This window comes from Eretmochelys imbricata, chromosome 13, assembly GCF_965152235.1.
Source record: "Eretmochelys imbricata isolate rEreImb1 chromosome 13, rEreImb1.hap1, whole genome shotgun sequence".
Lineage (NCBI taxonomy): Eukaryota > Metazoa > Chordata > Testudines > Cheloniidae > Eretmochelys > Eretmochelys imbricata.
This window is the reverse complement of record NC_135584.1, coordinates 10,372,089-10,396,395: the sequence shown is the minus strand read 5'-3', so window position 1 is coordinate 10,396,395 and position 24,307 is coordinate 10,372,089. Positions and strand designations below refer to the sequence as shown.

The 24,307-nt window shown below is 38.9% G+C and overlaps 1 protein-coding gene across 1 annotated transcript in view; it reads left to right on the top strand.

The window, feature by feature from the left end:
- The window catches only part of PHACTR3 (phosphatase and actin regulator 3), a 163,495-nt gene extending 140,356 nt beyond the window's left edge, over positions 1-23,139 (top strand). The window contains exons 9-14 of the mRNA XM_077832492.1: positions 2,569-2,624; positions 7,158-7,219; positions 8,491-8,631; positions 11,669-11,745; positions 15,245-15,312; positions 23,024-23,139. Of these exons, the coding sequence (XP_077688618.1) occupies positions 2,569-2,624; positions 7,158-7,219; positions 8,491-8,631; positions 11,669-11,745; positions 15,245-15,312; positions 23,024-23,139 (520 nt within the window). The remainder of the gene's footprint in view (positions 1-2,568; positions 2,625-7,157; positions 7,220-8,490; positions 8,632-11,668; positions 11,746-15,244; positions 15,313-23,023) is intronic.
- The last annotated feature ends 1,168 nt before the right edge of the window (positions 23,140-24,307 follow it).

Here is a 24,307-nt window from a genome sequence, read left to right as displayed (position 1 = left end):
TAGCCCACCTGAGCAGTACATATAACTGATGCATGGAATTACACCAGGGTACTCATACATCAATAATGTTAACATCTCTCACAATGTTATTATAAGGGTCTGGATATATGGTTTTTTTCTTAAGGCCCCAGCTTCTGGAATCATGTCATTTTGTGAGACTTTCACCTTTTGTTTTAAGAACAAGTGAGTTTGTAGCACTCATGGCTGTGGAGAAAAGCTTGCGAATTTGGTCCAAGTGCATCCTAAGGGCTCAAAATAAAGAAGGCAAATACAAATATTTTTAAAAGGCACATTTTTAAGCCAATTTCATGATTTTTTGTGGGGGGTGGGGTGGGTGAGGGCCTGACTGAATATTTGAGGTTGTCAATACTGTATAAAGGGCTTGTTAGCTGCCTCTCTGGTTATGTCCATGTATATTTACCATGTGCAGTTTCTGTAATTACATATGCAGCTATGGTATGTGTGCACACAGCTGTGAAAATCTGGTCCTGCATCATGTGCTAGTGACTTTAGGCACTCGTGTTTTGAAGAAAACTGGTTTCAATTGTCTGATTGTCAATGGAGACTTGACTCTTTCACCAACACATTTTTTTTCAGTGAGAGAGTTACAGGTTTTATTCGTGGGTGCAGAAAAATGGAGGGTGGATTTTAAAACATCAGGGATTACCATAACACACAAATATACAAAGCATCAATATTCATAAGCACTCAGAACACTGCTTTAATTGCTTTGATATTCTTGGTTAGATTTTTTTAATCCTCTAGTTTAAAGGTCCTTCAGAATCTAATGTACAGTTCCTAGGAGAATCTATAAACATCACATGGACGTGGTGTAATTAAAAATGGTTTGATAGAGAGGTATTTGAACAGCAGGTCTGGTGGCCCTTTGATTTACGGATAAACTCACAGAGTAAGTCACTCTTCCCTGATCTGGATTGTGAAGAGCATATTAATCGCTTTGAAACGAAACATCCTCAGGGAATTGTATCAGTGCTGAGATATACTGTGATGGGATGCGGGGGAGGGAGGCGAGGAGGGACAATATGAATTAAAAACATCTGGCCACATTCACAAGTGGTGCATTTCTGCATAGCTCCATTCACTTCAGTAGAATTAGGCTGAGGTATAGAACATGCTCCATTAAGTCTAAGGAGAAATCCAGACACCCACAAAAAATCCTTGGGGGAGACAGGCAGGTGCTAGAAGGAAGAATGGCTGGAGCTGGGTACAGGGGTTGTACTAAAGCTCAGGGGGCCATATCTTGCTACCATTTACATTGGTGTAAATCAGGAGTAGCTATACCGAGCTCAGTGGAGTTGCTCCACATTTACACCAGTGATACTGAGAGTAGATTTGGCCCTGTCATTGGTTTTAGGGGGCTTAATAAACAAAAAGGAAAGGAGGTGCATTCATGAAGGTGGCCAGGGTTCATTTTGTGCTTGAATCCTGATGCTGCCAGGCAAATCCAAGGAACTGATTACTGTAGTGAATTTGATCAGGTGACAAATGCTGGAGGGAAACCTAGCATCAGAGATGTTAATTCATCATTTTAGCGTCTGTTCTCTTTTGTATTTGACACAGTGCAATGTTATAAGATCTTTTTAGAATTCTGCTCTTTATTTACAGTGATACTAGAATCACTCTCATGGTACCTGTGAGTCTCCGGGTTAGCCCGTTGCTGTCAATCACATTGTCTTTGGAACCTCCAGACTCCTACTGTGTAACATCTATTTCAGGCAGGAAGCGAGGATCCTTAATATTGCCAGGAATCAGTAGAAACCCTTTTATATCTCTGCTGGCTGGATTATTGTTTGAAAGCTAGCAACTGCAGGAACTATAAATGCTTGTGTGTGGGTGTTCAATTACCTGAGATTCTCTGCAGATATTAGCAGCATCTCTTGGGGAAGTCTCATTGGGTATGCAAGATAAAATCGCTCTGGCACTGATCATATGATTTGAAGACTCAAGCCCGAGGCAGCACTACTGAAAGGGGAGGTGAAGCTGCATAAGACACTCGCTTGGTTCAGACAGCAGGAAGCTGTGAGCAGGACATGAATTTTATTCACCGGGGACTAGTAAAGCTAGTGGACTGCTCTGTCGTATCCGTAACCAGGAAACCACCCTGCATAGAGAGGCTTTATTTCTAGCAAGGCTATGTTTTTTCAAGATGTATCATTGTTGATGTTAGAAAAAGGGCATCCATTGCTACATGAGTGGAGACAATAATTGCTGCAGAAGATTTCTAAGAACCTCATTTGATTCTCAGGATACATGCCTCCTCGAGAATGAATTTAACTGTAGTGGGGCACTATTTTCGGCTGACTTGGTTTGGGATATAGGATGAAAAGAATGTATATGTCAGGGAAGGATTACACTGATCGCAGCGCAAACTAGAGGAAAACTTCCACCTGCACTGCTGGCATCTGGGAAGAATAAAAGGACTAAATATCCTTCCTTCACTGACCGGAGATGGTTTTCTGAGGAAAACCCCAAACCTGCACTCAGCCCAGTACAGACTTTTGCAAGAACAGACATGGTACAAAATATGATTTTGGTGTTTTTCCGTAGGCGCCTGAGCCAAAGACCTGCTGTCGAGGAGCTCGAAAGAAGGAATATACTTAAACGTGAGTACTTAAAAAAAATTATAGCATATTGTATGTGTGTTTTGAAACTACTGAATACATTTCTGAGAGCCATTTCTCCGCTGTAGACAAGTTCATGCCCACCCTCTGGGAATGGATTTTTAACCAGTGGAATTTTCACTGGGGTGCGTGCTGGTGTCTAATATGTGTACTTGTTGGAAGGTATACCACTTAATGCAGAAAAAAGGAATAATACAAATCTAGATTTTCAAATAATTCCTGCTGTTATGGCTGCATGAGGAAGGAAGCATGGTCTTGGTTTGACTCAGTTTAGCAATCACCTCGATTATCATTTTACATAGAGACTCAGGACACACTGTCAATTAAAATCCATCAATGCCAAAGTGAAGCACACAGGCATCCTTGGAGAACAGTGACTTTTCTAGCAAATAAATTGCATCAGATCCATTCCTGACCTTTCTAATTTAAAACGAAAATGAATTAAAGACAGCAAGCTGAGACAGTGCAAGGGTATCAAAATCCTTGCCTTTTACTGTTGTCTGAGCTGCTGGAGACATTTGCTGAACTTCCTTTAGATGGCTGGGGAATCCCCAAAATGATGAGAACAGGGGAATCCTGAAAATTGTTTCTGTTGTCACATGGGTAATCTGGATGGAACAGGTGGAGTTCCATTGCTTTAAGGAAAAGTATAATACACTCTGCTGCATTCATGGTGTATCTTAGCACCAATAATGTAAAAGACATTATTATGTGAAAAATAACCAATTACTTGTTCAAACAAGCTTGAACAACTTAATGGAATACGTGTTTGCATTCTATGAAAGCAATGCTGTCTTTGTCTTTTAAATCAGATCTAAGCATTTAGAGGGTTGTATTTCACTAGTACAGAAAATTGCCTAAATAATTTGCCTGCTTTAGTCACAATTTCATGTCGCAAGGCTGAGCCTGATGTTCTAATCTGATGATTTGTTCAAGTGTTTGACAGATTCATTTTCTTGCTTAAACTGAAGAAAGAAGTCCCCATGAGAGTGGGGGACATTAGTTTTCCAGAATGGTTTAGATTTAGGAAGTTTCTTCTTTACAAAGTTAAATTGTGCATCCTAATTTTTCTCCTGAAGGAGAAAACTAGAAATGTCTAGGAAAATTATACTAACAAAGAGGAAACCAGCAGCATGGCCGCACAGATCACAGTGTCACCTTAATTTGGGAGGGTTTGGATTGCATGCTGCTTTTTCTTTCTTATCAGTTGATACAAGAGGGCCTGATGCTGCTCTCATTGAAGGCAATAGGATTTGGAGACAGAGGGAACTGAAGGGGACTCCTTGGTCATCTTTGGTTGGTTCAGCTATTCAAGTACATCAAACCATTTACTTTGTAAATAGTTCTTGTGACATGTAAATTAATTACCCACTCAACGCATACACAGATTCATTTACACATATTCAAATTACAAACAACACATAACACAAATTCTTGTGACCTGTATACATATTAACCCAGTTTAACCTCAAACCTCAGCTATCAGAAGGAAAATCAATTGAACTAAAATTTCTGTATCAGATGGGACCAGATTTGCAAAAGAGTGGAACACTCTGCATCTCCCATTGAAAACCAGCTCCCTTCATTCTCTGGTCTAAATCCAAGATGAGCTCCTCTGAGAATCTGGTCCTTCATGTTTGTTACTTTCTGGGGTACACTGGCTACATCCTTAATCTAGATTAAACTGACCAGCTTTAATATTAAAAAAACATTGTGTTACATTCATATAATGAGCTTACAGAGGGAGCTAAAGCAGAACAGAAGATGAAGCAGAATTAAAGATATGTCCTAAATGCCAGCTAAACATACTGCGTTAGATTTACTGCACATAAATCTGGAGTAACTCTGTCAGCTTCAGTGCAGTTACTTTGGATTTGCACAGGGTTCATCTTGGATTAGAAGCTGCACAATTCTACTTACATTACCTTTTTCATTACCTATAAGTGTCAGCTACATTGCAAAGAACCCAGGTCATCACTGAGCCAGCAGGGACCTTAAAACGTGTGAAAAAGAAGGGTAAATAATTTGACAGCAGCTGTTAAAAAGTCAGTGTTCAAGTTAGTGACAGAGATATGGACACTTTTCCCAATGACTTTAACGAGAGCATGATTGGATCTGATCTTGCCAAACCATGATTATGTTAGTACCCCCATTGAAATCAATGTGACCTCATGAGTTGTAAGTGCTATTATGAGGTTATTTTTTTAAAGTATTCATGAGATGAAGAGAAATAATTTTTTTTTTACTCTCCCTCATGGAGGCGACTCTGGGATAAGAGAGGTACTTAAAAAAACCCCAACACTTACTTATAATCTTATTGATTTTATTCATTCCTATATTTTTAAATATAGAAAAACGCTGCTTGTTCAGTACAGGGCATGACTGCCACAGTAACTGTGTGTTCAAACCAAAAAATCAGTCCCAGAAGTTCAGATGGGTTTTCTATTATATTCTGAGAGCAAGCCATTGATATTCATATTCAAAGAGGCAGCTCCTCTTACACGGATTGTACAATCCCTGCTTCATTCTTAACAGGGGTGATTGCTCCTGCGTCATGCATAGTTTAGAATTCCCTGCATAACTCACACAGAGCAAGGGTGTGAGTTATACAGTGTCACATGCAGTAGTGGAACAGGAGTATTACTCCACTGAGATGTGTAGTGTTAAAGTCAGCCATTTAATAATGAATGGATCCAAATACAGGCAATGTGAGGTTGCTGTGAAAACCTCTCCAGTTCTTCTCTGTAGTAATATTTGCATTCTGTAATGTCCCTGCTGACATTTCCTTCCACCAAACAGGGAAAGTTTACCAAGATCTTGCATTGGCTTCCTGATGAATTGCTTTTCATACTCCCACAATTGTTAAGCAAAACAAGTTTAACTTTACCTAAATCTAGATGTGCCATTATCGATACGGACCATGATGTGTGCTTAGCATTTCAAAACGACAAAAAGCAATCTTCTGACCGCATAGGCATATTCGTGTTTCCATCTTAGAAAACCACCCAGTGCCCATGTGGAATGCATCATGACTATATCCCAATGGACATTTAGATAGATGTAGAAGAGCCTTTTTTAAAAAGTGAAAATACAACCATAAAGGTCTAGTCAAAAAGTGGTTAATAAATAGTGAATGAGGCATATTAGTTACTTTCTGGGGGCATCTTGCCATTGCATAGCGTGTCCAATTTTTTTTAAAGCTATTTTTCCCAATTTTTTCATATTTCCTCCTCAGGTACTGCAGACAATTGCCACCTAAATCTTTGGTCATCTCACTGACGCTTCTGAAACACGGCCATATCATCAGTCTCATGTATTCTACTTTAAAGTTATATGTAGCACCACTATAGCGTACTGGGTGATTTTAGGTTCTCTAATTTACATTTTCTGTTTACCTAGTTGCACATATATTGCTACAGTGCTTCTTTAAATAGATCCACGTGTCTGTATTTCAACGTAAACTAAAGAATACAGAAAAAGGGGAGGGGCAAGAAAAAGGCTCATTTACAAAAATAGCTTTTGCTTGACTGACAGACAATGAGAACACTGCTATCTACAGCCGTGGTTTTCAACCTGTGGTCCACGGAGCCCTGGGGGTCTGCAGACCATGTGCAAGATTTCCAAAGGAGTCTGCATTTCCATAAAAATTTTCTTAGCAAATGAAAAAAGGTTGAAAACCACTGATCTCTAGGCTCACTGAATGGTTAAACATCTTTCCCCTAGGTCTCTAGCATTGTTTAGGTCATGGACTTGAGTCTAAATTTAGTAACAGATAGCACTAGAAATAGAAAATCCATTAACTGGTATCCTAAGGCAAAGGATATATTTCACACAACAGTACAGGACTCAAGTCTATTTTTAGATCCAGTGTGTAGGAGTTACCGCGGCTTGAATGTTAATAGAATACACAAAAGCAAACTGGCTTAGCACAGAATATCACATAAGAAAACCTGTGAGTATAAAGAGGCCCTAACACAACTGCCATATCTTGAATAGTAGAGGGAAAAGGATAGCGTGTAAGTCAAGGCTGAATATTGTAGCAATGTGACCAACTAAATATGAAGCCTGAGAGCATAAGCTCACGAGGTACATGGTTTCCCTGAAGTACGTACAGGAAAATGTTTCAGCATCTTAATTCAAGTATGACAGGACTCTAACAAAGACATGGCATAAACTATCATTCATAATTTTAAAGGTATTGCTTTTCCCTCCAAAAGTTTATCTAGCTGAAGAATTGGACTGGCTGCTTTAAGTTTATGAAAGCTTATTGTAACTGGAGGTTATGTCACAGGAAAAACTGACATTGGCATACGTGCTTCTGTGTCCTCATTGAAAGGTAGCTGTGTATTCTGGCAATGCCCCCAACAGGCATAGTAAGGACTGAGCTAGCAATTCAGAAGGACTAAGGAACTGCACCACGCTTCTTCATATTTTAACTTTTATTGCCTGGATGTACTGGAAACAACTGATCTTCCTACATGAGGAAAGTCATCTCTCTTTTTATATTTTCTGCAGAGAGAAATGATCAAACAGAGCAGGAGGAAAGAAGGGAAATTAAGCAGAGGCTGACGAGAAAGGTAAAATCTTGAAATGTTTTCAGTGACATTTAAAGAGCTTAATGCAAACTAATAACAAAGAGCCCAGAGTAAAAACAGTATCTAATTTTTTTAAATCATATAAAAGACAAACGGCCATGGTGGTCACCATTAAAAAAATAACATGTATACACAATGATATGTGAGACAGTTGTATTTAATAACTAGAACAGAAAATAACCACAATATCTCAGGTAATTATCCACAGATGTTGGCTCTTTAAATGGCACTCACTGTATTTGAGAGGCTAATGGAAAATTTGCACAAGAACCTAAAATCAGTTCATTTGAGATCATTTGCCTCATACTGCATATTTTGCAACTATATTGCGAGGAAAGCAGTTCCTTTCCACTGTTCGTAGCAATGAGAATCCCAGAGTAAGCTGACTCTTTGCTGAGCACCAGGTGCATTCCTGCCTGAAATATCTCTTTGCAGACCTTTTCATTTTAAGGTCTATCAGATTCTCGGCCTGATCCTGTCATTGCTCTGTTTGCAGAAGTCCCTGTGGGAATCAATGGTAACACAGTGCAATATTCAAAGGCACATTGTGATGACAGCTTGCTAAGCCTTGGGTCTGTAGTTCTTACACTGGGCCCAATCCAGAAGCCCTTACTCATTTTGCAAGATTGAGCCCTTATATTGTAATTCATTGTGGTTATTTGAAATATATTGCAAGTTCAGCTTTATAAAGCTGTGTGTGACAAGATATTCCATTATAAAGCCACTGTACACTAGCCCTCAGCTCCATTTATCCGATTATTACTGTTATAACAATAATACTCAGAAGTGTTTCAGTAGCTCCTTGAGATAAAGGCACATGGAGAGAGAAGCCTTCTAGTTAATAGAAAAATGCCTTTATAGAAAGACTAAAGATAGCATAATATTAAAATTATTTTCCTTTACAAAAACTATCCTAATGTTTCTAATGATAGATAAGTTTCACTCACTGACTGTAGGACAGATTCTGAATCCAGTTATAACACTGTGAATCTGGAATGATGGCATTACCCATGTAAATGAGATCAGAATCTGGCTCTATATCTCAAAGTTTCTGTGCATTTAAGACGAATTAATCAATTTCAAATCTTTTCAGTTTAAATAGATATATATTTTATATACATAAATATACAATATACAAAATAAAGATGGGGAATAAAAATGCATGTGATTCCATTTTTGTTCCGTTGAATGTATGTCTCAGTTTTATTTCCTATTCATATTGATATACTTCTTCACAAAACTTATTGATACAGCTCAATCAGAGACCTACAGTCGATGAACTAAGAGACAGAAAAATTTTAATTCGATTCAGCGATTATGTAGAGGTGGCAAAAGCACAGGACTATGACAGACGTGCAGACAAACCATGGACAAGACTATCAGCAGCCGATAAGGTACAGACATACTTAAAAATATAATTAAGATGACTACTGTCTTTTTCAAAAAAAGAAAAGGAGGACTTGTGGCACCTTAGAGACTAACCAATTTATTTGAGCATAAGCTTTCGTGAGCTACAGCTCACTTTTTTGTTTGCTTTGCTTGTAAGTAGTACATCAGGTCATGTAAACAGTGGTATTACTAAACAAGTCTCGATATTCTAAGGAAATACATCTTGGAGTAAGTGGCTGCTCTTGGTGAAAGTGACACTCAATACTCCCCATGAGCCAAATTTTGTACTCTGAGGTCACACAAACAAACACACACACACACACACACACACACACACACACACACGCACCAGAATAGGCTCCAAAGACAGTTGACAATGAGGTACTAATAGCTGATGCAGATTTAAGTACTTTAAACGTTCCTGCATTTTCAGCAAACAGAAGCCACACCGACCACAGGATGTAAAACATACCTTTAAATAGTGAAAAGGCTTCTTAAACAAACAAACAAACAAACTTATTAGAAAAAGTATGGAGTGCAGTACACTACACAATCTATCATAGATCTTTGCCACCCATTTCTGTAGTGTATGAGAAATCTAGGACCAAACTTTATACCAAAAAGTTACTCAGTACAAAATCTTTGTTACAAATACATACACATCACTACTTTATTCTCTACTGATGAACTCCCAAAGAAAGCACTTTTTCGCTAGCCCTGAGAGTGGCCAATCTAAAGTACACACATTTTCACTTTATTACATGATTACCATATATTTGATTTTTTTGCTGTGTTGCTGTGGCCCTGTTGGTCCCAGGATATGAGAGAAAAGGTGGGTAAGGTAATATCTTTTATTGGCCCAACTTCTGTTGGTGGAAAGGACAAGCTCTGTGAAGCTCAAAAGCTTGTCCCTTCCACCAAAAGAAGTTGGGCCAATAAAAGATATTACCTCACCCACCTTGTTTCTCTCATATATTTGATTTACAGTATTAAATGATCCTAGACTTTATACTTAAGTGGCTGGGTAGGAAGGAAATGGCTTACAATGAATCAGGCTAGAATGCTTGTTGAACAAGGTTTTAGAGCATGTCTACACTTACCTCCAGAGTGATCGATCCAGCAGAGGTCGATTTATCGCATCTAGTGAAAACGTGATAAATCGACTGCCGAGTGCTCTCCCGTCGACTCTGGTACTCCACCAGAGCGAGAAGCGCAGGCAGAGTTGACAGGGGAGCCTCAGCAATCTACCTACTGCAGCAAAGACACCGCGGTGAGTAGATCTAAGTACATCGACTTCAGCTACGTTATTCACGTAGCTGAAGTTGCATAACTTAGATCGATCCCCCCCAGCGTAGACCAGGCCTTAAAGTTTTGGCTCAAGATTGCAGGAGGCTGGGAGAACAACTGGGGACGTTGGGCTAATTATTGGATACAGTGGCAAATATAGGACTGGATTGCTCACTGCTTGATGCTGGGCTATGGAAATCAGACATGCCTTTCTCATTCTCACATGTGCTGAAGAGTTTCCCAACAAGAAGGTAGAAAATATATGAATAGTGTAATAAATGGTATTAGAGAACTCTAACCTAAATTAGGATTTATTTTTATTTGCCATCTTTGTCTTAATTGTCTTCCTGAATTCATTTAAAAGTGCTTATAGTGAGTATTATTTTGCAAGGTATTATGTGATAATCAATGCTGTAAAGCAGAAGTTTTATTAGTAGTATGGCATAATCAACATCCAGGTCTAGGAGTTTGCTAGTCGTACAGATTTGAGGCTGAAGGGATCTCATACCAGTGTGTGTGTGTGTAGCATTTTTAAAGTGGGAGCAGACCAAAAGGCTATTGTGTTTTGTTGTGCTTTTGCTAAAGACACTTATCAAAATATATATGACATATTTGCTTTCTAACAGAACTCCCGCTCATTGGGTTACATCCCCTGCACACGCAATTATTCTACAAGGTACTAACAAATTGGAGCTGAGAGTAATAAGAATTTAAGCTGGATTTCACCCTTAGATGTATACTGCAAGAGTGGATTTTGTGTCAATCATTAAGCCAAACTGAATCATGGTGTAAATGCTGCAACTTCATAGAAATCAGTAATGTTGCACCCACTCACTCTAGTTCTTAATCTGGTGTGAAACATGAGAGTCATTGTCTGACCCTTTCAAGCAACCCTTTGTCCTGTCCTGCGAGCTATTAATTTTAAAGTAAGCATACAATTAAACTTTTAGCTCTCTCATTCACTTGACAAACTTGCATTCACATCTCAGAGGCTGAAAAAATCCATTTATTTCTGGGCAAAAATTATATTACTTTCCCCCACATTTTTATTTCTTCCAATAAACCACATCTCTGATTTGACACATGCCTGTGTATTAGAGCTTCACAAGTTTAGGTGGCTAAATTACATAGTAGTAGTATGTACGAATTTACAAAAGCACTCCAGTCTGATCCAGGCCAGTAACAGTAGTCATTTGGGGAAAGGAAACAAATCAATTTACACCTGCTTTGGATTTTATGGTGTGTAATGTATCAAGAGGGAAAATTTTCCCCTCACATATGATTGTGCAACGCCACACACGTAAATGACTAACATCTGGTCCATTATTTGCATATTGTGACAATGCGGTCTGATTTTTATTTTGAAATGGGCCAGTACTGAAATTCTCCACATTTCAACTGTCCAGTTGCTGGAGGAGGAACCTCTGCTTCTGCTCACTAACTTAACCAGAATGTCATTAAGTGTTGGGGAGTGAGCATTACGATTTTATGTTCCTCTCAGGACTGCTTCTAATGATAGTATTTATGTCAATGTCTTTAAAAGACAGTGATCAGTATACATGGAGAGAAGCTAAATATTGGCTCTCCTCAATATTGGCTGGCCACATGTCCTTTGTTTGTAGCCTCCCACACTCTTTACATGGAATTTGCTGTTTTGATTATTTTTAAGGGCTCTTATTTGCTTATTTAAAAAAAAAAAAAGGTTTACAAATTCAAAACGATTTTTTTAACCTTGCTTCCATTTTCAATTCCTAGGCAGCAATTCGTAAAGAGCTAAATGAATACAAAAGTAATGAAATGGAGGTCCATGCATCAAGCAAGCATTTGACAAGGTCAGTCATCCAGATATTTGTTCATTTTTCCTTTACCTGCAATATCCATTTTTTTGAGCTCTGAATCTGCAGAATATATTGTTCCTGCCCGGCTCTGAAATCTGCAGGAAAAGCTTTACCTTGGGGGTGGGGGGGGTGGGGGGGGGATAAAAGTGCTCCTGCTTCATCTCAGAGTATATGTGCTGTGAGATTACCATCTGTTGACCAGCAACTCCCTCCCCAAACCCCCAGACCTCAAAATGCATTGTTTGTACCTGTGATTTAAAAGGCCATCCCTGAAGAAGGACCACAGGATGTATTGCACGGAGAACGTGACCTGTGATTTAAGGCCGATGAATAGGCAAAGTATTTAAGTTTGCAGTCTCATCATTCAGCTGTAACACCAATGTTGAACAATAAGAAGACGAAGTGTTTGTATTATAGAACATAATAAAGAACACACAAAGGATTCACTCTGCTGGATTTTAAAAGAAAAAGCTCTGCTTAAAAGGTTTCAGTATTATTCACGCACTCAGGGTCTTGCCAGCTTTTTTAATAGAAAGTAGAAGTTTCAGTGACTTGTGTAAAATATTTAGTGGGTCTCAGTCCAGTTACTAGTGGAAGGGAGTCAGCATCATAAAACACACCATCACAATAATCCTGAACTGGTAACTCTGTGGCAACTCAGCAGAGAAGCCAAGGATCAGATAATATGGGCATAAGCCCCAAATTACTGTTTCACTCCTAGAGAGAGAGAGAGAGAGGATAGAAGCAGAATGGTGAGGCAGTGTGAGGATGTTTGCACTGCCAATGCCTGTAAGCACATATACTCTGCTGACACAGAAGAGTCCTCACTCGCCAGCACTGTTAATCTAGCACCATTCACAGTTACTATATTCACATGAAGAAAAGGAGGACTTGTGGCACCTTAGGGACTAACAAATTTATTTGAGCATAAGCTTTTGTGAGCTACAGCTCACTTCATCGGATGCATTCAGTGGAAAATACAGTGGGGAGATTTCTATACATAGAGAACATGAAACAATGGGTATTACCATACACACTGTAATGAGAGTGATCACTTAAGGTGAGCTATTACCAGCAGGAGAGCAGGGGGGATACTGTTCCTGATGGCTTGTTGTCCATCTTTGTGTGGAATGTTGATGTAGAAGGCTTCTACATCCATAGTGGCTAGGATGGTGTTTTCAGAAAGATCACCGATGGATTGTACTTTCCTCAGGAAGTCAGTGGTGTCTCAAAGATACCTGGGAGTGCTGGTAGCGTAGGGCATGAGGAGTCTACATAGCCAGACAATCCTGTTGTCAGGGTGCCAATGCCTGAGATGATGGGGCGTCCAGGTTTATGGATCTTGGGTAACAGATAGAATACCCCTGGTCGGAGTTCCAGGGGTGTGTCTGTGCGGATTTGTTCTTGTGCTTTTTCAGGGAGTTTCTTGAGCAAATGCAGTAGTTTCTTTTTGGTAAACCTCAGTGGGATCAGAGGGTAATGGCTTGTAGAAAGTGGTGTTGGAGAGCTGCCTAGCAGCCTCCTGTTCATAATCCGACCTATTCATGATGACGACAGCACCTCTTGTCAGCCTTTTTGATTATGATGTCAGAGTTGTTTCTGAGGCTGTGGATGGCATTGTGTTCTGCACGGCTGAGGTTATGGGGAAAGTGGTGCTGCTTTTCCATTCTTACAACTACAATACCCACCTGCTGAAGTGAAGAAACAGATTGACAGAGCCAGAAGAGTACCCAGAAGTTACCTACTACAGGACAGGCCCAACAAAGAAAATAACAGAACGCCACTAGCAATCACCTTCAGCCCCCAACTAAAACCTCTCCAACGCATCATCAAGGATCTACAACCTATCTTGAAGGACGACCCATCACTCTCACAGATCTTGGGAGACAGGCCAGTCCTTGCTTACAGACAGCCCCCCAACCTGAAGCAAATACTCACCAGCAACCACACACCACACAACAGAACGACTAACCCAGGAACCTATCCTTGCAACAAAGCCCGTTGCCAACTGTGTCCACATATCTATTCATATGGGGACACCATCATGGGGCCTAATCACATCAGACACACTATCAGAGGCTCGTTCACCTGCACATCTACCAATGTGATATATGCCATCATGTGCCAGCAATGCCCCTCTGCCATGTACATTGGTCAAACTAGACAGTCTCTATGTAAAAGAATAAACGGACACAAATCAGACGTCAAGAATTATAACATTCAAAAACCAGTCGGAGAACACTTCAATCTCTTTGGTCACTCGATTACAGACCTAAAAGTGGCAATTCTTCAACAAAAAAACTTCAAAAACAGACTCCAACGAGAGACTGCTGAATTGGAATTAATTTGCAAACTGGATTCCCCCCCCCCCCCCCGCACTTTTCCTCAGACGTTCTTGTCAACTGCTGGAAATGACCCACCTTGATTATCACTGCAAAAGGTCCCCCCCCCCACCCCGCTCGCCTGCTGGTAATAGCTCACCTTAAGTGATCACTCTCGTTACAGTGTGTATGGTAACACCCATTGTTTCATGTTCTCTATGTATAGAAATCTCCCCACTGTATTTTCCACTGAATGCATCTGATGAAGTGAGCTGTAGCTCACAAAAGCTTATGCTCAAATAAATTGGTTACTCTCTAAGGTGCCACAAGTACTCCTTTTCTTTTTGCGGATACAGACTAGTATGGTTGCTACTCTGAAATATATTCACATGGAAATTTAAATGCATGTGCAGCTCTTTATCAATTAGAAAGTAAAAATTAAAAGACAAGGCACTTGCTGATAGGTGCTACTGAAATCTACTCCTCACCATCTGGTTAAAAACGGGATTTACAGGTACGGAAAGTGGCAAGAGGTAGTGGTCCAGTAGGTGAGAAGGAAGAGGCAGAATGTTACCTGCAATGACGACATTGGAGGAAAGTCACTTTAATGAATAGCAACAGTAATGGCCAAATTCTGCCCTTTGATTTCTATTAGCATCTCATTGGCTCTCAAATGGGACACATCTGAGGGATGAAACTGACCCAGTTTTATATTAACGTTAGATAATTCCAGACTGGATGTACAGAGCTGGGAATTTGTCACAGTTTTTGTGACATTACAGAACCTGAGCTTCAGCCATGTGGTTTATGTCACTGGCTTCTGGCAAAATAATATCTACAATAATGGGAAGGCTGTAGCTTAGGTCTGGCAGCAAAGGATATTTTATTTAATTGAAGCTACTTGGTGAGTTTAATTAGGCAGATTAAAATGACACATTTTGAAATGTGGCCAGGACACCAGGGTTAAATACTCCAAACTCCTTTCAGCTAATGCCATCATGCCACTAGTGTTTAGGACTTTATTTTTACATCTCATCCAAGAGAACAACTGTCCAATGCCTCAGGGTATTTCTTCTGTACAGATTCAAAAGAAAAAGTGCCACCTACTATATCAACAATACCTCTACTGGCAGTACCTGGTTGTTTGGGTTTTTTTTTTTTTTTTTTTAAAGGTGCCCATCAAAGTACCAACTCAATGTTGCTTATTTTGTGAAAGCTGACAGGATCACAGTATATCATGGTATATTATTAGCAACAAACAAAATTATGGCCCATATCTTTAAAAAAATTCATGCACAATTGTGTTTGCATGCTCAAATAATTATACACGCAAATGATTTTTCAGATAGCTAATTGATGACTTTTACATGCAGTTACTGTGTCTGGCCATGCAACCATGGCAGATGCACACACAATGTGCACATATTTTCAAAAACACACACACTTTTCTGTAGGCTATCAACAGAGGGATCAGCCTGACCACTATTCTAGCTTGTTCACATTTTGAGGAAGCATATGCCATTATTGTAGGAGTTAAAATAGCAAACAGGTGTGGTAAAACAATCACGTCTAACATCCGTTAGGTACTTTTGAGGTACACAAGTCAAAGGGGATCAGAACATATGAAGATATATAATTTCACTACCACACCTCCTAAAAAGGCATTAATAAAAAGGTTTTGAATAACCTCCTCATGATAGATTTTAAAATAATTCTATGCATTTTAACAAGTATTGCTTGCTGTGGAATTACTGTCGCTATCACATCCCCTTGCTATGTATATTCAGGTATATGGCATTTACCAATTATGATTTGAACAGTTAAACCTGGAAGATTGTGTGTCTACTAGCATAATTTTCATATGTAATGGGTAGGCCCAAAATGATATTCTAATTAACTCATAATCATGCTGAAAACATCAAGTCTGATACTGTAAACTGCTTGTTACCCTCATTAAAACCCTTTTAAAGATGTCACTTCAGTTCTACAACCACAATAATGTACTACAAACATGCTGGAATGAGTCAGGTGTTTTGCTACTATTGTCATGTGAAAATTACATTCTGCCTATCTATTATTACTATTTAAATAATGGTAGCAGCCAAACTGTGGCAGGCACTTTGCAAAGCCACTGGAAGACTGGCTCACAGCCTCAGAGGTATTTAGCTAACTCGTATTTAAGTCAATCAGTTTGATGCCTAAATATCTTTGAAGATATGCACCACAGTCATTGTTTCGGAGGGTACATTCTAAAAAAGGCAGACAGAGAAAGAATGAAGTAAAGAGAAGCAATTAACATACAAGCAAAGTGGTCAGGGTGATGATAGGCACATCCTATGAGTTTTCTTTTCAAAGTTAAACCACTGAAGAATCCCTTTCTTCACAGCTCAGCCCCCTAGTTTTCCCCCCACACCAATTCCCAGCCTCACTTCCATCCTCCTTATTGCAAATACGTGATGGGGAGATTTGGAAGTGGGAATCAATGAGGAATGAAAAGAACATAACAGAACTCAAGGAAGGGAGAATTTGTAGTTGAGGAAGCCCGTATGCAGAGAGAACTTTTGCCAGAGGCACTCAGTGGCACAGGACCAAAACCAAAGGGATAAAATGCTATGAACCTTGGCATATTTTTAGTCATATTGGCCTTATATGTAGAACATGTTGGGGATCTTTCATGAAAAAGATGCTCTAGAAATGTGATTCAATGGTATTAAACAGAATGGACACAATTTTAAATAGTATTATTTCTTATTGCAATAATATATTTAATTTTTAAAAATGCTGTTATAAAGTGATTTTTAAAGTGTCTCTTTTTTTATAACCTTCTAGATTTCACAGGCCATAGAGATTTTCTTCTGAGAAGAATTTGTCTTTACTTTTGATACTGCTGCTGAACACACATCAGGGAATGTATAAAGGTCTTTCCCTGAAGTTCAGTTCACAATACCCTGACGTTTGTGTGAGAGGAGGACTGTGCAGGTGAAATCTCTGCAGCACGTACACACAGGAGCTACCAGAGGACGTACTTCACTCTTTGATGCCGGAAGAGTGATGGCCTGTCGGGTGGAAGGATCAGTTGAAAACGAATGAAGTAAAGCTACTGGAAGGAACTTACTGCTCTCCTTTAACACTTGTTTTAAACTGTTTTGCAGCATATCTTGGAAAAGGAGATGTTGTGCATGTACAGGCTTTACCATTCCAGGGCCTCTGACATAATGGACATGACGCACTGTCATTCAGAATTATGTTGACAAGACATTTTGAACTAATCACAATTAGTTTGTAAAACACTTACGTTCATGTTATACAAAATGATTTAATGTATTATAATTTCTTTCTTTTTTATATAATGTCTAACGAAAACACAGCTGCAACATTTTTGATTCCTGTTAATTTTTGTTCTTTAATTAAATGACTACTTATTGCAGGAAATGAGCGCACTTCTTTTAAATTGCTTTTTTCCAGGTGAGGTTGAAGGGGAGGAGATTTGTAATTATTATGGGCAGATTTCCTGCACCACAAAAGTCAGCACACGGTCTGGGAGACCATGAACAGTGGAATTTAGATAATGGGCTTCCCACCTTGTGGAGGAAAGATATTGGACCAGATCCTTACAACTGGAGTAATTCTACAACAGCTGCGGATCTGGCCCTTTGTAAGAAATGTAGTCTGTCACTACAGTAAAAAACTACTAAGGTTTGGCAAATTTAAACATGACATAGGTAAACTGTTAAATACCCTTTATTGACTATCAAACTATTATAGTTGTATTCTTTTTCTAGTAAAATGTACGTGAGATTTGATAACTTCCTGAGGAGGAAAAAAGATACTTCTACTAATAAATAATTACTAAAAACAAACCTAACAGAAATGATTATGAAAAACTATAAGCAAGATAGGCCACAATGTTTAACAAAATCCAGAAACAATGAGAAGATTTGCCTAAGTAAGAAATGCAGGATTTGGCTAAAAATCATAAATATGTAGGCGATAATGTTAACAGTAGGTAATATTGATGAAAACATGAGTGATAGTTGCATGAGATATTCTGTTTCTTTATATCAGAGAGGTAGCTGTGTTTGTTTTTCTGTTTCTTCAGTGACTGTAACAGAAGTGGCGCATATGCATACAAGGCAAAATTTTGTCCATAGATGTTTCAAGTTCTACCCTTTGTAAAAGTTTTAAAAGAGTAAAAAATTTAGGGTAGGACATGTCAACCCCAAGCCAGCAGAAACAACCCTAACGAAGACATGAAAACAAAAAAGCAAACAGATAAAAGGTAAAGGGAATTATGGATATAGACTCCTGATAAATGACTGCAGGATGGTGTGCAGAATTAATGCATTTAATGGATGTACTAATAGCTGTTGGTTCTCCGGTTATCAGCACTGGAGTGAAATGTCTCATTTAAATAGAATGATATATTGTACTCCCTCCACAATAATAGGAGTTATGAATGTACAGAACATACTGAAAATATATTTAGTTGCAGCCATTGCTAGAAGCCATTTGTGGATCTTTGCAGGGCATGTGTCCAAGGCATGACTAAGCACGTGCTGAACAGTTCAGCTTAATGTCTAGCTAGATTTAATTTTGTATAACCTTATAAATATTGGTCACACAGATCTAAGTCTAAGTGCCTGAGTAACCATCATGATTTAATCCAATGATTTGTCTCTTTAATTACCTGATTTTAGAACTTGGTAGCTTCATCATGGAAATCTATATCATCATACTAACTGGTATTTTAACATTTTTATTAGAATAATCCAAACACAAGTTCTGATATTTGACGGTCATAATATAATGAATGAAAATTCAGAAGTGATACAGGGAAAGAGTGAAAACACCAACTAAAGAAACACCTCTCAGTAAGAAATACTTTTTCTAATTTGACAGGGAACATAGATGAGCCTTGCAGTATAAACAAGCATCATGGGTTGTACACTTTTATTATTATTATTTGTATTATCATCATGCCTCAGAGCCCTAGTCAGGGACCATGACTTCATCGTGCTAGGTGCTGTACAAACAGAGCAAAAAGACAATCTTTGCCCCAAAGTGCTTGCAATCTAGGTATCAGTTTGGAGTTGAGCAAAACATTTTAGTTTAGCAGTGATTTACCTTCCAACTAAGCCCTCATTAATAAATACTACTTTGATAAGAAAATGGTTCTGAAAAATATAAAATTATAAGCTCAAAGGAATATTAACGATACATTAGTAAGAGCAGCTTTTTTAAAAAAATGCACCTACGTTTGTATTATTTTTTACAACATACAGATGCAAAGTAAAAAAAGCATTTGTATTTTATACATTCTTCAAAACCTTGCAAATTCATCAAAGAAAATATTCATTAGTTTCACGTATTCTTGAATAATTCAATGATGCTGGTAAGAAATCTTTGACTCATATCAGGAGGTCCACCTAGTGGAAATGACAAGTAGTCACATATTAGATCAGAGAGAATTTACCAGTTGATTTATGACTTACTCGTAACTTCTATAATCAATGGAGATAGATATCAATCAAAATTTGTTAAGCTACACTGACAACCATGAACTAAGTTTCAAGATCAATCAGATAACCTGCAAAGAATTTTCAAAAAATTTGGCTTCTGCATTTTTTTCTTCTTCTTTATTATACTTAAAGAACTACTGAAAAGATGACATCACAAGAGCTAAGAAAGTGAAAGCTGAGTATCTAAGAGGGAAAGGAATTTTTAATTGGACTGTTTACAGCTCTTTTTTATTAATTCTCAGTTAACTTTAATAACTAATATTTTGGATAAAATAATCCTTTGCAAAATACTTGATATTTTGACTTAATTCTTTAGCTCACAGTAGACTTCCCTGAGACATCCCCAAATTCCTCTAGTTAAAAGGGAGGACCATACTTGTCACTCCTGATATACTTATGTCAAAACGCAAGCAATTGCCTCCCTCAAATTTTTCGTCTTTTTATATACATACTAAAGACGCAAATACCAGCACAATCCCTTTTTTTAATAAATACTCGATTGGTCACCTTTTAAGAACTACTCTGGTTCCCCACAAGGATGTATCAGACAAAACAAGCTTCCTAAAAGCATTAAACCTGTGCATGTGCTGAGAGAGGCAGAATGATTAAGGACAAGTAAGGGGATAACAGAATTTTTCACTTCTAGGTCACTGGTGAAAATCCAGGCCTGGGTCTTCCAGGACTAACAGTTATCATTTGATCTTTGTTTGGTGGCTCATGTGATGCAGAGACTTGGTGGCTTCAGTCCAGTTCCTTTTAGAGAGGTATCCATGTTAACACCTCTACACAATCTAGAACCCTTTCTAACAGACTCAACAAAATAGCCCAGTACTGAATAGGCATGAGAACCAAAGTGCCTTGGCCCTGCAGGTCAGGATTGAAATATATTGTGTTGGTTGGGGAGAGGAACAGAGTGTATGGGGAAACTTACATTGCCCGTGTCCATGATATACATGTTCTGTGGACAAACAAACATTAAAAAACAACAACCCCAAACTCTTGAATAGGTATTTCTAGACATGGTTGATTGGGTGGCCAAACCACACTCCGAACATCAAGAAAACCAAGACGTATTTTAACACAGTTTAGTTTACTGTGCTCTTCACAACAATCATGTGATTTAGCAACTTTAAGAGAGAGACACAGAGTTAGAAATACATGCACAGTGAAATTGTATAAGTAAGACTTTACTCAACAAAGTAAAAAATAGATGAGCCAAATCCTTCATTCCACGTTGAAGTCAGAGATTTGCATGAATAAAGACTGCAGGATTTGAGAAAACCTACACAGATAGATGTAGGTTTACACAAATTTTGATGATAAACAATAAAACTATATTTTAAAAGTTAAATTATTTGATGAATAATTGCACACTGCTGCATGTAATCTAATAAAAACCAATGAACAGTCCTAATTTTTTCTGTTTGTCTGTAAAATCCCTACTCTAATCACATGCCTTGCATTTGGCACAGCATTTGGATCCTGGTGAGAAAATGCCCTGAGTCAAACTGCTACTATAGAAAGAACATATCTGTTGTTAACAGAGTGTAACGCCACCACCAAGTATATTCAAAGCTCAAAGATTAAATATTACAAGTGAATAGCCATATCTTGTGAACTGCTGAGCACTCAACTCTCATGAATTCTGTGGGAGACAACAGCTCAGCACCTTAAAGGATCAGACCTATAATCAATTTATTCATATATCTATTCAAAATAAAGAAGCAAACATAACACCAAGTAAATAATACAAAATTAATAGCAGCTAGTGGAAGGCACAGCACCTTAATGAAGTTGGTATTTATTGATGTGACCACCAATGCAAAATTTACTGAAACTGAATGAGTTAACAAATATAAAGAATGGAATCAGTACTGATTTTGGAACAGAAAGCAGCTTCACATAAGTGTAACCAAGCACCATAAATCAATAAACACAGTACATGCAGTGAAAGTTCAACAACACCAGAGTGGAACAATAATACAGAAGTGTAGATTACAGGAAAGGTAATAGTTATTCAGGAATTATCTGATTGGGATGATCTCAATAATTGTGAATTGAAATAAACAAACCAAATTATTTGCTGGAGTAACTAAAATTTAGTAAATGGAGTTATGCTAGAAGAAGAAAGTGTAACTCACCATGTGTAGTAACAGTAGTTCTTCAATATGTGTCATCTTATGGGTCCTCTACTGCAGGTGCACATGCACTTTTGAGAAGAGATTTTAGGTAGCAGTGCTTGTTCAGTACACACACGAACCCTACACAACCCCATGCGCCACACCAAGGCTACATAGAGCTGCATGGGCAAACTACCCCCAGTTGCTTCTCTACTGCAAAGTTCCATAGCAGAAACTCCAAAGCAGAGGGGAAGGAGGGCAGGTAGTGAGCACCCACAGGGACACACATCTCAAAGAACTACAGTTACTGCACTTCTTCTTTGAGTAGTGTCCTCCTGGGTACTCCACTTCAGGTGACTACTGAGCAACACCCTCTAGCAGAATGGGAATAGACTTTGGAATAGAGTCCAAAAGTGAAGATAGTATAGTACAGCCAAACACAGCATCTGAAGCTGAGTATGAGTTACTGCCCAATGCTTAGAAAAAGTGCATATGGAGGTCCAAGTTGCAGCTCTACAGAGCTCAATAATAAGGACATTAAGAAAGGCTGCTGAAGCAGAAAGAGATCTAGTACTTTAGGAGGAGGTTGGAGACCATTAGAATGATAACAAAAGATAATGCAACCAGATATTCATACAGAGTTTTTGATTGGAAACTGGGGATTCCTTGGACCTGTCAGCAACAGACAAACGATGTGGGAGATTTTCTAAATGTCTCAGTCCTGTCCAGGTAAAAAGCTAATGTCCTCTTGACAAGATGTATAGTCTGGTTAATGTGGAAGTCAGATGACACATTCGGTAAGAATTTGGGGTGTGATGATAGCATAACCTTGTCCTTGAAGAATACTGTGAATGGGGAGATATGCCATCAGAACCCTGATCACTCCAATTCTTTGAGTAGAAGTAATGGCTACCAGGAAGGCTATTTTAAATTGATAAATTAAGTAGAGAATAGCTCACCATTGGCTCAAAATGAGGTCTTCTAAGGCATCTAAGCACCAAGTTAAGGACCCAGATGTAGCATGTTCAAATTCCCAAAGCCCTTGAGAAATCTCACCATCACTGGATGTGTGAACACTGAAAAGTATTTGACTGGAATGGAAGGTTGTAATGGCTGCCAAATGTAACCTAATAGAGTTCAAAGACAATCCTGTCTTTTTCAATTCTAAAATATAATCTAGGATACCTAACAGTGACAAGGATGCAGGTGAAAAATGTCTTAGCCCACACCAGTGGCTGAATCCATTTATATAGATAAGTATTATGAGTAGACTGCTTTCTACTACATAACAATACTTACTTCACTTCCTCAGAACAGGTTGTTTCTAATCCTGCAAACCATCAACAAGCCATGAACTCTGAAGCTGGGGTGAAGAATTTGACCTGCATTCTGAGAAAGAAGCTAAAGGACAGTTTGGAGGATGATTAGTTGACAAATTGCCAACTGGATGAGGTAAGGAAACCATGTTTGTCTCGGCCATGTCAGACCTACCAGTATAAGTCTTCATCTTGTATTTCCTTATCTTTATCAACATCTTTGATAATAGAGGTGCTGGAGGAATGCATACAACAGACCCAACGTCTAATGAAGGAGAAGGGCATCTCCCAGGGAGAGACAACCCAGTCCCCGTCTTGAGTAGGACTGGCAACATTTCCTGTTCTTAGCAGTGGCAATGAGGTCTATCTGTAGAACACCCCAACACTGAGAAACATTTGCTGAGGGTGTATGCAGTTGTGGAAGATGTGCTGCCAAGATGTGGGTTTGATTGCATACACCCCAATACAAAAGTCTCACTGCTTTGACACAGAGGGAGGGTGACCTTGCTCCCACTTGCAGGTTGATTCATGTCATATTGTCCATCATCTTTGCATATTTTCCCATGATCAATGGCATAAAATGGAGGCAGGCATAACTGATTGTCCTGACTTCCAATAAACTGATGTGTAGAGTGGTGTCATGAGGGCGTGTGTGTCGGCCAAACGGACACTGCTATCTAAAATCTCCGATTAGAGGCACAGGGGCGCAGATACACCTACAGTGGAGCACCCATAGGGATACTACTTGAAGAAGAACTTTCAGTTTAGTGGTATTACTAGTATGTAAAGAACCTGCAGCTTCATTGGTACCGACTCGGCAACCAGTGGTGCATCAATGTAGATGTCTCAATTGGCAACTTAAGTTTCTTTGAAGCAGATTCCCATCCTGGGGAACCTGAACTCTTTTTCTGAGAGTCCTTCTGAGAGGATTCTTGAGTTTTCCTTTTAAAAGATCTGGGAGAGTGCTGCACTCGATTTACATGGAGACCGGTGTGCACTTTTGGGGGATGTGTGATTCCCCAAGGCAACAGGCACACTTGGAGTGCCCATCGCTCACTGGAATAGCCTCTGGCAAGAAAGGAAATGTTTAAATCCCAGAGCTGGGCATACCCGACTAGTGAAGGGAAGCAATGGAAAGAACAATGGTCCTTACAAACTATTTTTTAAACTATCTAGTACTAACAACTACTAACTATTACTATATCTAACTCAAGTAAGTAAACTATGCAAAGAAATAAGTTGAGGTAAGCTCAGCTCTGGCACTGCTGAGGCTCTGTCTC